Raw genomic sequence first — 17271 nt, forward strand, 5'->3', positions numbered from 1 at the left:
ATCACTCAGTAAAAAAAAGAGGGTCACATCTGAAAATTCCTGAATAAAAGATTTCTCATGAATGCTTATTTAATTTCGTTCTTTCAGTTTTAGCCAATGTTAGAGGACTTCATAAATTATAATGACTTCTAAACCCTTTCTTGGGTCTGTACATCACTAGAATTCATGAATGTTTATTGAAAAAGTTAATCTGGAATCTGTTAGTCAAGAGATTGGACAGACTATTTGTCCCTTCTTTAAAACTGATAAGCATGTTCCCTGACCCCTTTGCTCCTTTCTTTGTGGGAGAAATAGAAGAGCAAAAGCTTTAATTTGCTAAGCAGGTATTTCCTTTGAGATGAGCAATGGATGTAGTTCCTTATATTTTAAAAAATTACCAATTTACAAGTAAGAGAGGCAGAATGTGAGCAAGAACAGATGAAAGAAAAAAAAAAAAACAGTGACCCAGGCTACTCCTTAAATCTGAAAGAAGGCTTTAATGATCCTAAAGTTAGAAAAATATGTTTGTTTTTTTTTTCTGGGGCCAGAAATATAGCACAGCAGCGTTTGCCTCGAAAGCAGCCGATCCAGGACCTAAGGTGGTTGGTTCGAATCCCGGAGTCCCATATGGTCCCCCGTGCCTGCCAGGAGCTATTTCTGAGCAGATAGCCAGGAGTAACCCCTGAGCACCGCTGGGTGTGGCCCAAAAACCAAAAAAAAAGAAAGAAAGAAAAACATGATTTTCCCAATCTTGTCTTCTTGTCTTCCCTTGTCTTCTTGCCTTTTAATTCTATTACCCTTGCTTTTTAATTCTATTACACTGTTGTGACTATTAAATTCTAAATGTAGAAGGAAACACAATCCAGCTCAATTTTTGTTTTGATTTGTTTTGAACCACATCCGTCGATGCTCAGGAATTACTCTGGAATTATTCCTGGCAATACTTGGGGGGCCATATGGGAAGTTGAAGATCAAACCTGAGTGCAAGACAAACTAAACTCTCCAATTCAATTCTAATTCAGTTTTGAAACAGCTTTTTAAGTGATGTGCTCAGTATATATTTCCTATAAAGTTCATTTTTATAAACTGCAACTCTTGAGTCCTTGAGATATAGAAAACACAAAAGCCCCTGACAAACGCCTGAAATAAAAATACACATACTCATTTATTTAAGGTATCAGAAATGGCCTGTATTATTCAGCATGAATTCTGGGATTCATTCGAATTTGAAGCCATCTCCTGATCATAAACAATCTTACAATCTTTTCCCTCCAGAACAAAGAGAAACAAGCTCAATTTTGCTTTCCATTTTGCAGTGTGATGTTAATTACAGAATTTTAAGTTGCTGTACTATGCATTTTCCCCATTGGCCTGGAATTGAAACATTAGGTAAAACACATTTGAAATTAAATAAGCTAGCACAGTAGGTAACAGTCAAGGAAACCTTTGTTGCATAGTATTAACATTTAAAGAACAGAGACACTAACAAAGGGTCTAGTTGACCCAAAGATGATATTCACTTTGTACCTTTTCTGAAATTTTTCTAAGGGGAGTTGCAAAGAGATAGATTCTTAGTTAATTTCTCAGACAATCATTTCCAGACGCTGCTATAAGTGGCAGATAAACCTCAGACAGAAATATGGCAACACTGATGTGGGAAGTTCTTTTCCTGATTCTAACAGTCACATCAAAGCACACCCAAGTGCTATGAGAAGAACAAAGCCAAACAAGGAGGCTTCATTTAACCATTAAGACGCCCAAATCAGGCGAACTGGGTGAGTTGGGCATGATCGGAGCTTCTCTCAAGCCACCTCCTCAGGAGTTCCTGTTAAAATGCAGCTAACCAGCAGCAGGAAGGTTGGATTCACTGTTCCTTACACAGTGTAGCCGTGGCAGGTCTTGCCTTGAATCTAGTGGTCAGGAAGATATCCTGTTAGAATTCTTGAGCCCAGTCCCCTATGCTAAGTAGAGCTCCATCACTGGACCCCACATTCCTGGGGATTTTCCAGCTCTTCTCCTTCAAAGTCTGGCTTCAAGCTCTTTTTTTGCTCAATTTCCACCTGCAAAGAATAGAAGTTAAAGAGAAATATCAGAAAGAAAAGAAAAAGATTCCAGTGAAGGAATATACTCAAAGATACCATTCTAGGTTCTTTAAAGTTCTTTGCAAACTTTACACTTCAGTTTAGTGCATAGTAGGACGACTGGTCCCATGCATATGATTCTCTAATAAAAGATTAGTAGGTCCTGTCCGCTTGGAAAATTCTTGTTCTTTACCTGGCAAAATAATTCAAGGAATTCCTCTTTATATGAAGCTATAGTTGACTCATTGGTAGAGTTAGGTTATCTTCTTATAAATATTACTAACTGTACCTTAAACATTTGCCTGAATTCACTATACCATAACCTTCAGGCAAGCCATCATTGACTATTGTATTTTAATAACAAAGCTATATAACAGGCAATCCCAAAGGTTTTGTTTGTTTGTTTTGGTTTGGTTTGGTTTGGTTTTTGGTTTTTAGGTCACACCTGGCAGCGCTCAGGGATTACTCTTGGCTCTAGGCTCAGAAATTGCCCCTGGCAGGCACAGGGGACCATATGGGATGCCGGGATTCGAACCACCGTCCTTCCTCATGGAAGGCAAATGCCTTTACCTCCATGCTATCAATCTGGCCCCACAATCCCAAAGGTTTACCATAAGTATGAGTTTCTTGTGAAGTGATTAGTTACATATCATATTACTTTATCACTTTCAAAGTCTCCCAAATGGAAAATATTGGAGTGATTAATTTGAGTCCTATTTGTATCTTCTGTAATGGCATTTTTTAAGTTTTTAACCAAAGTTAAATAGCTAGTTTTTATCCCTGAGTCCTACGAAAGAAGATCAGGGTCCATGGGTCAGTCACAATGCCAACTGTTGCTGCCTTCTGGGCCAGTGTGCAGTGGTAATCATTAGAGAATTGGTATGTTAAAAGTGGCCTTGAAAATTTCAAAACTATGGTTATCGTTCCCAATACCATTTTGGATATTTATGATGTTTGACACAGAGGGAAATAATTCAAGAAGAGTTTTGAGAAAAAAGTGCAATTTTATTCCTGGCCACAAGATGGAGTCTATGTTCTTTCTGGTATTCAAATGTTTTCTCTCTCTCTCTCTTTTTTTTTTTTTTTTTTGGTTTTTGGTTTTTGGAGCACACCCAGCAGCGCTCAGGGGTTACTCCTAGCTCTATGTTCAGAAATCGCTCCTCGCAGGCAGGCAGGCTCGGGGAACCATATGGGATGCCGGGATTCAAACCACCGACCTTCTGCATGCAAGGCAAATGCTTTGTCTCCATGTTATCTTTCCAGCCCCTCAAATGTTTTCTATCCCAAAACTAAGGAAGTATTAGAGGATATTATTATGAATGGACAAATTAAGCCACCTTGCAACATCTACTTCCATCACTTCCACTTTCCATCTGTGTTGTTCTTTTGATTTTGTTTTTGGGTAGGGAAGGGTGCTAAGCTGGCTTGGCTTGTTGGTTCTGTCCCAGTCAAATGTAGTCCAGCATTAGGACAAGTATGCCCTAACTCTTCTCAACTCCTTTAGCAGAAGTACATATTTTAGGTCCACAACCTCCTTGTGCTCTCGACACTCCACTCTACTCTGCAACATAAATTATATCATAAATAATTAAAAATACCTGCTGGAGCCCAATGCTTTTTATTTGCTATTTTCTCTTTTACTCCTTTCTTCCCCAACCCTAACCTTTCCCTTGCCTACTACAGACCAGAGCAGATTTATGCATTGTTCTGTGTATCAAACTTCCTCTGTGATTGCAGAAATATCCTGCATCCTTGATGGGCACTCCTGAAAGGAGAGGGGGGACATGCTAGCAGGCTCACAGATGACCCACATGCCTCCCGAATCTACCTTGTAGCTGTATTGTGCGGAGTAATTCACCCACTTCCTGACGTCAGTCTTGTCTTCCACAGAGATGGATCTCACCGCGGCTTTGGAGGCAGAAGTTGTGGGCATGGTAAACTCAACATTCACATGACTGGCAAATCTGGAAGGCACTTCCCGGTCAGAGCCCAGTTCAAGGTGGCAGAAGAAACAGTGAGGATGGCCAGAGGCTATGAAAGACAAAGAGTGCAGTGTTCAGGTCCTTTGGGAGGTGGCACATAACAATGATAAAGGAAAGAAGGTTGTCAGATTTTCAATTGACCCACACTGAGCAGGGGATTTACCCCTGCAGAAATCACACTGTGAGCATAAGAGATTACTATAATCTGAGTGTAACAGTCCTGACACCTAGAAATCCGAGTGTGACTGTATCCGAGTAATCTGAATATGATCTGAGTGTAACCTAGCAACAAAATGCACTGCTTGAGAAACAGGTGAGAAGCAGAGGTCATTTTACCTGGTTGGGTGAGTATGAGAGCTGAACTCAGTAGAAATACTCAGACATCAGGGTTATGATAGGCAGAAAGAAATTGAAAAAGGCTTAGACTTAATGAAGACCTAACACCTAAAACCTTATGAAATACTCATTACAAGATTTAACCTAATGAGATATCTGTGACAGCTACCTGAAATAAAGTCCTTTGAAAGCTGATTTTTTTTTTTTTTTTTGGTTTTTGGGTCACACCCGGCAGTGCTCAGGGGTTACTCCTGGCTGTCTGCTCAGAAATAGCTCCTGGCAGGCACGGGGGACCATATGGGACACCAGGATTCGAACCAACCACCTTTGGTCCTGGATCGGCTGCTTGCAAGGCAAACGCCGCTGTACTATCTCTCTGGGCCCGAAAGCTGAATTTTTATTTATTTATTTTTTTGCCAGCATTCCTGATTAAAAACAAAAACAAAAACGATTCTGAAGTGTTCTTGTGGCCTCAGTACCTGCCAGAGTCCCCACCACTGTATTCTTATGGAAATCTGTGACTCCTAGAAAGGACACAGACCAATGTTCTGACTTCTAATGCTTCTGCTAGGTGGCAGATCTGCCCCCAGGATGCCACATCTTTGCTGTCTCCAGGCCCCAATTCTTCATTTGTAAAGTGGAGAGCAGCTGAGGGAGCAGCAGGAAAAGGTGGTATATGAGGTCAGACACAGAGCTTTCCTGTTCAGTCTGTAAATCAGGGCAGCTTCTACTGTACTCAGCAAACTTGAGGTCTGTTTCCTCGTAGGGAATTGTTGTTATACCTGAGGGAACAGAGTTGGTGATTCAAGTCTGTAGCTGTAACCACCGACACCTGATCACTGTCATGTACCAGATATCACAGGAAATGTCCCAGGGACTCCCCTTGGCAGAACTGTAATAAATAAACACTTTCTTCCTAAGGATCCCTCAAAATTGGGGTGCCACATTCTTTTTCTTTTAAACTTTATTTCTTTATTGATAGAAAGATTGGTTGGTTGGGTTTTAGGCCACATCCACTGGTACTCAGGAGTCACTCCTGGCTTCTGAAGTCAGAAATTGCCAATGGCAGGGTGGGGATCATATGGGATGCCGGGAATCAAACCAGCTCCCATCCGGGTCGGCCACATACATAGCAAATGCCCTAATGCTGTGCTATCTCCCTAATCCCGGGATGCCACATTCTATAGAGGAGCTAAAGCGGACAGGCAGAGCTAAAAACTGTAGCTAGCAGACTTACTCCCAAGTGTTCTTAATCACTTTGAGTCATAATCTCAGAGCCCCCAACTCTCAAACCATGTTTTCAGGGAGACAAGTGTGAGAAAGGGTAATCTGGAAGAACCCCCACAGAACAGCCAGTATGGATAAGCAATGTGACACAGTGTTTATTTCAGTTTGTAACGGAATCAGTTCCTATTTATCTGAGTTCCCCAAGTAAATAAATTCCAATTTTTCTTCATTTGTCTGAGCAAGACTTTTTAATCTCAGAGAGTGATGACATACACACCCACTCTCCAAGGAAACATTGCAGCATGTTTTGCTTTGTTTCACAAATGCAACCTATTAAAAACTAAAAAAACTGAACTAATATTTGGAAAAGAAGGAACTAGGCATATACATGTTTGATAGTAAAATAAAATTAAAAAATAAAGCTATTCAATTTTTAATTTTGGGGTTTTTTTGGGGGGGCACACTCAGGTGTTCAGGGGCTCTGAGCTCAGGATGTACTCTTGGAGGTGATCAGGGGATCATATGGAATGTCGGGGATCAAATCCAGGTTGGCTACATGCAAAACAAGAGCCGTATCTTCTGTACCATCTCTCTGACTCTATTCAATATTTTTAAACAACTGTGTTTTACAGGTATTAGTAATTATTGGCACAGCTCCAAAAAAACTGGCAGGTTCCAGACCACTTCAATTAAATAAATCAAAAGAGTTTCCAATCTCTCAATGTGGATAAAAGTTATGTTCTTGAGGCAGGAGCGATAGCACAGAGGTAGGGCATTTGCTTTGCACATAGTTGACTCAGGACAGACCTGGGTTCAATCCTCGGTGCCCCGTATGGTCCCCCAAACTAGAGTGATTTCTGAGCACATAGCCAGGAGTAACCACTGAATATCACTGATGTAGTCCAAAAACCAAAAAAAAAAAAAAAAAAAAGTATTTTCTTATTCTACTGTAGCATGAAATGCAGGACATGGGCCAGAGAAAACACAGCAGGTAGGGTGTTTGCCTTGCACAAACTTGGCTGATCCAAGTTTGATTCCTGAATTCAAATATAATCTCCCAAGTCTGCCAAGAGTGATCTCTGAGCTCACAGGCAAGAGTAAGCTCTCAGCACCTCTGGGTGTGGCTGCCAAACCTAAATAAATAAAATTTAAAAGGTAAATAGGATGCATAATAGCACTATTTATATCTTTTTTTTTTCTTATTTTTTTTTACTATTTATATCTTAAGAAATACTTGATTGGGCCCGGAGAGATAGCACAGCAGCGTTTGCCTTGCAAGCAGCCGATCCAGGACCAAAAGGTGGTTGGTTCGAATCCTGGCGTCCCATATGGTCCCCCGTGCCTGCCAGGAACTATTTCTGAGCAGACAGCCAGGAGTAACCCCTGAACACCGCTGGGTGTGACCCAAAAACCAAAAAAAAAAAAAAGAAATACTTGATTGCCTGGGTTTAATCCCTGGCAAGTAAAAAGAAGAGGGAAGGATGTGAAGTGGAAGGAAAATGAAGCGGAGGAGAGGGAGGGGCGGGGAAAAGAGGGAAAGAGGAAGAAAAATATTTGATTGTTAAAAATAAAATGAGATATTCGGTTGGAACAACTGACTACTGTAGCTACTGCCATAGACTTGATGCCGGTCACTGCAATCCTTCAATCTGTAAAATGTACAATATCAATAAAACCTCTATAAAACAAAATATCCCTGCCTATAGCTAGTATTTATTGGGCATTTATTACAGGCCAGAGACTGCACTGAATATTTAAAAGCATTATCTAGTTTCATTCTTAGTGAGTCACATATTAATAATGCTATTTTATAGATGAGGAAAATGAGATTTCTCCAAGAGGGTTAAGTGAATTGCTTGTTACATATCCAGTTACATATCCAGTAAATTATAGTACAAGAAATACAAAAAAGAAAAGGGGCCAGAGAGATAGCACAGCAGTAGGGCGTTTGTCTTGCATGCAGCTGATTCAAAAGGAATAGCAGTTTGAATCCTGAAATCCTCATATAGACCCCCAAGCCTGCCAGGAGCAATTTCTGAATGCAGAGCTGGACCAGGAGTGACAAGAAAGAAGAAAGAAGAAAGGAAAGAAAGAAAGGAAAGAAAGAAAGAAAGAAAGAAGGAAAGAAAGAAAGAAAGAAAGAAAGAAGGAAAGAAGAAAGAAAGAAAGAAAGAAAGAAAGAAAGAAAGAAAGAAAGAAAGAAAGAAAGAAAGAAAGAAAGAAAGAAAGAAAGAAGAAAGAAAGAAAGAGAGAGAGAGAAAGAAAGAAAGAAGAAAAGAAAGAGAGAGAGAAAGAGAGAGAAAGAAAAAAAGAAAGAAAGAGAGAAAGAAAGAGAGAGAAAGAAAAAAAGAAAGAGAGAAAGAAAGAGAGAGAAAGAAAGAAAGGAGGGAGGGAGGGAGAAGGAAGAAGGAAAGAGAGAGAGAAAGAAAGAAAGAAAGAAAAGAAAGAAAGAAAGAAAGAAAGAAAGAAAGAAGAAAGAAAGAAAGAGAGAGAGAGAAAGAAAGAAAGAAGAAAAGAAAGAAAGAAAGAAAGAAAGAGAAAGAAAGAAAGAAAGAAAGAAAAAAGAAAGAGAGAGAAAGAAAGAAAAAAAGAAAGAAAGAAAGAAAGGAGGGAGGGAAGGAAGGAAGGAAGGAAAGAGAGAAAGAAAGAAAGAGAGAGAGAAAGAAAAAAAAAAAAAAAAAAAAAAAAAAAAAAAAAAAAAAAGAAAGAAGAAAGAAAGAAAGAAAGAAAAGAAAGAAAGAAAGAAAGAAAGAAAAGAAGAAAGAAGAAAGAAAGAAGAAAGAAAGAAGAAAAAGAAGAAGAAAGAAAGAAAAAAAAAGAGAAAGAAAGAGAGAGAGAAAGAAAGAAAGAGAAAAAGAAAAAAAAAAAAAAAAGAAAGAAAGAAGAAAGAAAGAAAAAGAAAGAAAGAAAGAGAAAGAAAGAAAAAAGAGAAAGAAAGAGAGAGAGAAAGAAAGAAAGAAAGAAAGAAAGAAAGAAAAAAGAAAGAAAGAAAGAGAGAGAAAGAAAGAAAGAGAAAGAAAGAGAGAGAGAAAGAAAGAAAGAAAGAAAGAAAGAAAGAAAGAAAGAAAGAAAGAAAGAAAGAAAGAAAGAAAGAAAGAAAGAAAGAAAGAAAGAAAGGAGGGAGGGAGGGAAGGAAGGAAGGAAGGAAGGAAGGAAAGAGAGAGAAAGAAAGAAAGAAAGAAGAGAGAAAGAAAGAAAGAGAGAGAAAGAAGAAAGAAAGAAAGAGAAAGAGAGAAAGAAAGAAAGAGAGAGAGAGAAAGAAAGAAAACAAATTTTACACTAAACTGTATCCTGAACTCCTTCCCTAATATTGCTATGACTCTAGATGTCTAAGTAAGCAGGGAGTCACAACATACCCACATCTACACTCAGAACAGCAAATTAAAACTCTGACTACACTTATTAGGATTCAATAGTGAGAACAGAAGGAAGACTAGTGGTATAAGAAAGAGACACTTCAATCAAGATATTGTTTCAAACCTTCTTTCTGTTTGGATAGGACAACTACTTTTGTGAACACATGGGCAAAAATTACAATAAACAAGAAGAGAAGTGGCTTAAAGCATCATTTCTTCACTTTTTTCTGATAGTGCCTTCCTTCACATTGTTTCCTTCTGGTTGCCCCATCCTATTGTTTGGCTCCTTAGTATCAAGCGGTGCTGCCCATACACATTTCATTTTCATAGGAGGCCCCCCCCCCCTTGGAATCTCCTAAGGATCCACAGGGAACCTTAAAGCCCCTGCTTGAGAAAAGCTGGTTAAAGAATAGCATGTTCATTCCTATCAGGAGTGATCCCTGAGCACTGCTGGGTGTGGATCAAAAACCAAGAATGAAAAAGAATCACACAATCACAAACCAGCTACATGCCACCAGGGTCAATAAAACTCATTCTAAGAAACAAAGCTATTGAACTAGTTTGATTACTCCCTGGTTTATCATTTCATGTCACTTGATCCATGAAGAAAGTCGCTGCTTTCAAGCCTCACTCAAGCATAAAAGTATTCCTGAGAGCTGACAGCAGGCCAGCAAAGGCTGATAGTTTTGCTTCTTTTGTTTAATGCAGCCTTCCTTTACTTTTTGTCTAATTGAATCATAGCTCCCTTAGACTCTTAAACCCTGGCTGGACCAGAAGTGTGATCAGTGAACATTTCTTTTCTCCATCCCCAAATCCCAAGTCAAACTTGAGACATTATTCGTGACATGGTTTATGTCAATGGAGTGGCCAGACTTGGACATGTAATCCCTCCTGTGTCACCCGTACTGTACGGTAAGCTATGGCTAAATGCTGTCCCTTAGAGCTACACTTGGGGCATGATTGAAAAGGCATCCCTTTTGGACTCAGAAGTCCTCTATAGCTGGAAACGGTGAGCTTCCTGCACCACTGATAATACTTTAAGTTTAAGGAGTCAAAACAACTCTACAGTCATAAGCTGCCCTGGAAAGCTGTTTAGCATTTCATTTTTGCTTTGTTTTGTTTTGTTTTTAAGTCACACCCAGTGCTCAGGGATTACTTTGGCAGGCTCAGGGAACCACATGGGATGCTGGGATTTGAACTGTGGTCTGTCCTGTGTTTGCTGCGTGCAAGGCAAACACCTTAATGCTGTGCTATTGCTCTGGCCCCTATTTAGCATTTCAGCTGAGAATAATGCATAGCTTTATGCAAGAAGTATGATAACCAGGAAGTAAAAAAAGGTGGAGTAATCAGTACCATCTATGCCCCTTACTTAATTCCGTTCAAATATATTTTTTAATTTGCTGTTCAATTCTGTATCCCACCCTCACCATTTTAGCCACAAAACTCAAGCCAACATTTCACAGGGCTAGAGGTGGTGGGCCTTTGACCCCAGCATCTTTCACCTATTTCTTGGTATCTGCAGAAGAGAAACCTCTACCTACCAGAGTTTTTGTCAGGCAGGCGGTTTATCCTCCACACAATGGAGTTGAAGGCATGTTCATATTTGGCAGTTCCCAGAGTGACTCTCATGACGGGCTCCGAGCCAGACACGCTCGTTGAGCCAAAGCTTGCCCCCCGGTTCACTTTGGCTTTCAATGACTTTTCCCCCAGGACACTTTCCCTGCGGAAATTTTTCACCCACTCACTGGGTACCGGATAACGGACCATGACATTCTCACAGGGAACCTGAGTGAGTGGGTCACGGTTAGAGGAAAAGCCAGAGGACATCCGGAGCCAGCTCTGGATCTCCACCTCTGCCCCATTGATGCTTGCAGCCGTCCTGAGTGTGAAGGGCAATGTCTGCTCAGCAAAGACTGTCCTAAAACGCATTAGCTCGAACCTGCAGGCATCCAAAGGGTTGAACAGGATCACCCGGGAGCTGCTAAAGACATCCTCATCCACGCAGCCATGAAAGCGGCACTCGTGGAGCTTGATCCACTTGGTGGTGGTGATTGGCATGATGTCCTGCCGGGAAACAATCTCATTGCCTTTGATGAGGATGTCATTGAGACCCAAGCGACACTCGGCAAGCCCCGAGAGGAAACTCAGGACATGTATTCGGGTCAAGACATGATGTTGGAGAATCTGGTGGTCTCCTTTACTCACCATGCCCGAGAATTCATCTCGGACATCCACTGTGATCTCCTCTTCCAGGTAGTTCAAGCCCACTGTGGTCAGATCCATTGACAACACTGGCAGGTCCATGAGACGGTTCTGAATGGCCTGAATGAAACTCAGGAAGTCATCATAGTTAGTGGTGCCCAGCTTAATCACTTGCTCCCTCTCGGCTGTATGGGCCACAGAGGGTTTAGGCTGGTACTTCTTCTTTTCCTTGTAGGTGACACGGTCTATCCGCAAACTGTGGATCCGGCCATTCTCATCATAGTTTTGGAGCCGAGGTTCGGAAATCTCATGGCAGATCTCAAGCTTGAACTCACGAAATGGTTTTTCTAAGCCCTGCTCATAATATAGCTGAAGGAAGCCACTGTCTGTCAGTTTGATATAGATGGGTCCCCAGTGCCGCGAAGACATGATGTTTTTTTTCTCAGGGATCCTCAGCATCATTGACCACCCGTCCTGGGGCTGAGTCAGGGCTGAGCCAGGGAGGGGGGCATCTAATTCAATCCAAGCAACAGGGTCATCATCTGGGAGGGCCGTACTGCCTAAGTGATCAGGATCATCGATCTGCAGTTGTTTGAGTTTTTCCACAGCGTCAGAATGTGACTGGCTTTTGCTTGAATCATCAAAGCTGATGGTGTCCTGGTAGACGACGATGAGGGAGTCTCTTTGGCTTTTACCTGTGCTACTCAAAATGGAATTGCTTTGGGAGCGTCTCTCTTGCTCCTCGAAGAAAGCACTGAAAGGGTTGATCGGGGATGGTTGGACATCCTGGAGAGTTTCATTCAGGAAGGGATTGGTGGCCCTCCAAGGGGGAGCCTCCGTTACAGAAGGTGTACGGTTCAAGGAAGAAATGTCCAACTTCTGAACTTTGGAAAAGGTCATCAACGTGCTCTTGGGACGTTCTCTCTTTTTAAATGACCCAGTTGAGTTTGCAGAAACATCAGAGATCACAGATGCAAGAGGTGGAGTATTCGGCTTCAGAGGAGAGGTGACAGGTGGCATAGCGCAGCTGACTTCATTGTCATCAAAAGTGACCCAACTGGGGAAGCGAGCAGAGGTCACTGGGGTGGCAGGGTGGCCATTCATGGCTGGCTGGCTGGCTTGCCAGCTGACGGCCTCCAGCTCTACCTCTTCATCTTCCTGGAGTGAGGAGGAATTGTCTAAAATGAAAAGAAGAACATCTGAGGAACTGCTTGCTTATCAGGGTTTCTAGAGATAGGGGAAACTAAGGTACAGGAAGGAGGAATGATGCATTTTATCTTAAATTCAGTAAATTCTAAAGTGGCTCAGTGCCTGTCTCGAATGCTGTCTAGACACAAATCTCATACTTTTTTTTAATAAGCACCCTAGAGGGGACATATTAAATGTAGGAGAGATGTAAATAGCTCTATCAATATAGAAGTACTCGTAGGAATAAGATCCTTTGCAATTTAACCTCTCTGATTATTAAAAAGGTCTCTTTAATTTTTAGACTTTTCTGGATGCTTCCCTAAAATATCTAAAACACTGCTCTAAATATGTATTCTTAATTTAAAAAAATAAATGGTATTAATTTAGCACTGGTTTATAATATTATAGAACCTAGGAGTACAATTTTACAAGCCTATAAGAATATAAGCCTTACCATAGGCTACCTCCAAAGTTCTGGTGCCATCATATTGTATATTTTAAATTTTTAACTCAGTATAAACTCTTTCCTATATAAATGATATAAAATTGGTCTCACTGGAAAAAAGTTTTTAGCTCTAAGACATAATATGATTGTGCTTGTAAATAATATAACGGGAAATAGGAAAAAGGGTTAGCCCAAATGTGGTCAATAAATATTGAAGACAAAAATGAACATCTTTGTTCTGAAATAGTTTTGTACATTGAATAAAGAAAACATAAAAGCCCCACTACAAATACAGATTAAAAACATACATAGACAACTCAGGAAATATTAACTAAAATATCTAATAAGCCAGTCATTAGAAATAAGACATTATAATATTGATATAAGGAAAACAAATATAGGTTTTAAAATTTTTAAATATTTAATAGGGTGAGGAAACTATGATAAGAACATTTATCAGACAACAATCTGTGAATTTCTACACTTTGGAAAGTGACTTGGCATCTTACATGTGCTCATAAACAATGACATAAAATTCTGCACGAAGGGGTTAAGCCAAATTTGTGAAGCAAGTTTTGGATGAGAGTTAAGAAATCAAGACACTCCTTTTTCAGCATGTCCCTACAGTGACCATATTGCCAACCATAGTGTTTAAAAGGGGAAAAAAAGTAAAAGTGTGTGTGAGAGAATAAGTGTGTCAGAGTGAGTGAAAGAAAAAGAAGAAAAATGTCTGCCACAGAGGGAGTAGGGAGGGTAGGAATCAACCTGGGAACTTTAGTGGCAGGATATGTACACTGGCGAAGGGATGGGATGAGTGTTGGACATTGTCTGAAATTCCATTATGACAACTTTGTAAAAATAAATATGTAATAAAATAAAAAAGTGATTCAATTAAAATGTATTTAAAATAGAAGCAGAGACACTGAGTTGGGGAGATAGCACAGTGGGTAAGACACTTGCCTTCCATTCAGCCAACCTGAGTTTGATCCCCTGCACTATATATGATCCCCCAAGCTCTACCAGGAGTGATTCCCCAAACACAGAGCTAGAAATAAGGCCAAAGCACTGTGGGTATGGCTCAAAGTAAGAGAAACAAAACAGGAATATTTAAAATATTGATAAAACCGAAAATTATAGGGGCCAGAGAGACAGTGGTAGGGCATTTGTCTTGCATGCAGAAGGATGGTGGTTCAAATCCCAGCATCCCATATGGTTCCCCGAGCCTGCCGAGGGCCATTTCTGAGCATAGAGCCAGGAGTGGCCCTGGGGTGCTGCCGGGTATGACCCAAAAACCAAAAAATAAATCTAGAATTATTAAAAAAAATTAAGTGTTTTAAAAGAAAAAAAACTACTATTCTGATATGATTTCTCTCTACAATAATTTGCCATCTTGGTATTTACTAATAAAGACAAAAAAAGATTAGTATAGGGCCAGGAGCAATGGCTCAATGGGTTGGTTACGTTTCTATGTATGCATGAACTCTGGGGTTTAATTCCCAGAACCTTATGGTCCCTCAAGCATCACTAAGACCAACCACCTAGCACGGTATTGCCAAGTACTGCACTGGGAATAGCCTGAGTATCCTTCCTATGCCACCCCCCCAAATAAAGATTATTACAAAGTTTATAAAGGAGCTATAAAACTTGAGTTTGGGTATGAAAAAGATGCAAATATTTCAGTAGCATAAGCATCCAGTGTGCCTTATGGAAAAGAAAAAAGAGAAACGAAATCTAAGAAGAAAGAACAGATTCTGACAAAGGATTGACTCCTCTGTGTCTGTACACAGTCAATCCTGAGTGGAAGTTTGTTGATTGAACCATCGAAAAGGAAACTTGGCTGAGGCTGTAGTTCTACTCGTGGTGTCTAGAGAAATGTAATGAGAATTTCTGTCATTCCACCCACTGTTTCCACTGCCAGTAATTTGAAATCAAAAAGACTTAAGTTACTGAAATAGTTGTTAAATGGTTGCAGGGTTTTTTTTGCCTGTATAACTAAGTCTTTCTGGACATGATATCTAAACTTACAACTGCAAATGTAATTACACAAGGATGCAGTAGCTAGCTTATCCAGCTTTCCAAGGATATTTATTACAATAAAAGGCAATTCATTTTTGAAAATGTCAGTCTGAAAAACGCTGCAGGCAGAAAGACAGAGAGGGGCCCCTGGTAATCAGATTTCTGGGGAACTCATAATACAAGATGTGACTTGAAGAAGCTGCCAAGTCTCTAGTCCTGAAGTAGCCCCAGGCATGAAGTAACTACCCAGATGCAGATGAAGAAGCCAGGGCACCACCCCAGAGAAGGGTGGACCCCTGGAAAAGGAGAAGCCCTAAGAAAAACAAAAGATGTGCTAAAATGACAGAAAAGACCATCAAAAGTTCAAGGCTCTTCCCCTTGGCCACTCCCTAGCAACAAAGCCCCAAGTGGGGCAATTTGGGGAAAGCTCTCCTATAATACCACCCTTGTACAGTAAAGCAAGTGGGTGCATTTTCTACCTTGGAGATTATCTCTTTATTCTAAGCTCTCCTCTTTTCCCACTCCTCTTCCCATCTTCCCTTTTTATTTTTCCCCTCCTCCCTCCCTCTGCAGTTCTCTTAATAAAGCAATTATACTTCATTATCTGTCATCCCCAGATATTCTTTCCTGTGAGGGAAGACAATAAACCTAATAAATCTGGAACACTAGGACTGACTTTTCCTTTGCCCCAGAGAGCAATTAATTCCTTTCTCCAATCTGAATCGATCCCCCCTCACCTCCCCAACCCCTCACCCTGCTCAAGCCCTCAGGTCTCATCTAGTGCACTGTAATCAAATAGCTTTAGGCATAGTCTGATGAATGCCATGAATGCCCAGAGGGGCTACTGCCACTCCACTGTGCAGGTTGTGTAACTGCTCAGGGCAGACTTTATCAGGCCTCCCCTCCTAGGCATTTTCCTGGGCAACTAAGGTCAGTCAAGCTGGGAGGCAACAGCACTCTCTCGAGGCACCCCTGTCTTCACCCAAGTCACTGCATCACTTATAGATAGATAGTCCAGTGACCTATCACATAATCAGAAATTCAGCCCAAATAAAGAATTGCAATATAATTTTGCAAAAAATAGAGACTTACTTCTTTGAGGGAACTCTTCTCCCACTTATGAGAAAATCTAGACTCAATCCAAGTACACACAAAATATAGATCCGCAGTGATGATGCCAGAAGTCTAATCAGCAAAATGTACTTTTGACATAGCACTACATAAGTATTTCAAGGCATTTTGTTTGTTTGGGGGTCATTCTCAGCAGTGCTCAGGGGTTACTCCTGGCTGTCTGCTCAGAAATAGCTCCTGGCAGGCACGGGGGACGACATGGGACACCGAGATTCAAACCAACCACCTTAGGTCCTGGATCGGCTGCTTGCAAGGCAAACACCGCTGTGCTATCTGTCTGGGCCCAGGGATTATTCTTGGAGATAATTGGGAACTATATGAGATGCTGGGGATTGAACTCAGGTTGGCTGTGTCCCAGGCAAACCCTCACCTGGCCCTGGATTTCAAAACATTTAAAAGATGAAACTCACCTTCAAATTGATCATTAACCTACTTTTGTAGAAGTGTAAAGGATTATTTTCTGGAAAATGAAGGGAAAAGGTAAAAAACAAGCCAGGTTTATGAAGTTTACTAGTACTGCTGTTGCAAAAAAAGCCAAAAGGTACATTGTGACTTTCAGTAAAATAGAAGTACTTCCTTGGAACAGTAACTGTTTCTCCCTAGGGGGTCTAGGGAAAAGACACAGCTCAAAACTCATAAATTTCTAATGAAGCGGCTCTATGGAGCTTTTATAATGTAGGGTTTCCACCCAGACAGTTGTCTATTAACTGACTCCATGGATCAGGGATAGCATTTTTGCCTTGAAGCTTACTATCACTCATTAGTTTAAAACAAACTGAAGTCCTTTTCACTTATTTATTTGTGGCTTTGGGCCCATACTCAGAGATGCTCAGGGTACTCCTGGCTCTGCACTCTCGGGAATTATTCCTGGCAGTGTTTTAGGGGACCACATGAGATTCTGGGGACTGAACCCCACGTCAACCATGTGCACAGTAAATGCCCTCCCTGTTGTATTATTGCTTAGGCACCTTAAGTCCTTTTACTCTGGGAAGGTAGTTTTTTTTTACTGAAGCCGTGAACAAGATCTCTTCTGTAGGATCTTGTTTCCCAAACAGCAGTTCACACCTTCATTTTTCACCCTGCCATACACACATACGAAGGGGGAGGGGTTTAAATAATTTTCTTAGAATATTTTAGTATTTAGTTTTTAAACTAAGTAATTTAAAATCATCCAAATCTAAAATTTGCAGGGTTTTTTTTTTGGGGGGGTCACACCCGGCTGTGCTCAGGGGTAACTCCTAGCACTAGGCTCAGAAATCACTCCTGGCAGGCTCAGGGGACCATATGGGATGCTGGGATTCGAACCACCATCCTTCTGCATGCAAGGC

At 40.8% G+C, this 17271-nt stretch overlaps 1 protein-coding gene across 1 annotated transcript in view; it reads right to left on the reverse strand.

Moving 5' to 3' along the window:
- Positions 1 to 1494: 1494 nt before the first annotated feature.
- STON2 (stonin 2) overlaps positions 1495 to 17271 on the reverse strand; it is a 188136-nt gene continuing 172359 nt past the window's right edge. The window contains exons 5-7 of the mRNA XM_049770335.1: positions 10503 to 12341; positions 3889 to 4091; positions 1495 to 2039 (exon numbers count right to left, since the gene is read on the reverse strand). Coding sequence (XP_049626292.1) covers positions 1956 to 2039; positions 3889 to 4091; positions 10503 to 12341 — 2126 coding nt within the window. The 3' untranslated portion in view covers positions 1495 to 1955. The remainder of the gene's footprint in view (positions 2040 to 3888; positions 4092 to 10502; positions 12342 to 17271) is intronic.

This window comes from Suncus etruscus, chromosome 3, assembly GCF_024139225.1.
Source record: "Suncus etruscus isolate mSunEtr1 chromosome 3, mSunEtr1.pri.cur, whole genome shotgun sequence".
NCBI classification, from domain to species: Eukaryota; Metazoa; Chordata; class Mammalia; order Eulipotyphla; family Soricidae; genus Suncus; species Suncus etruscus.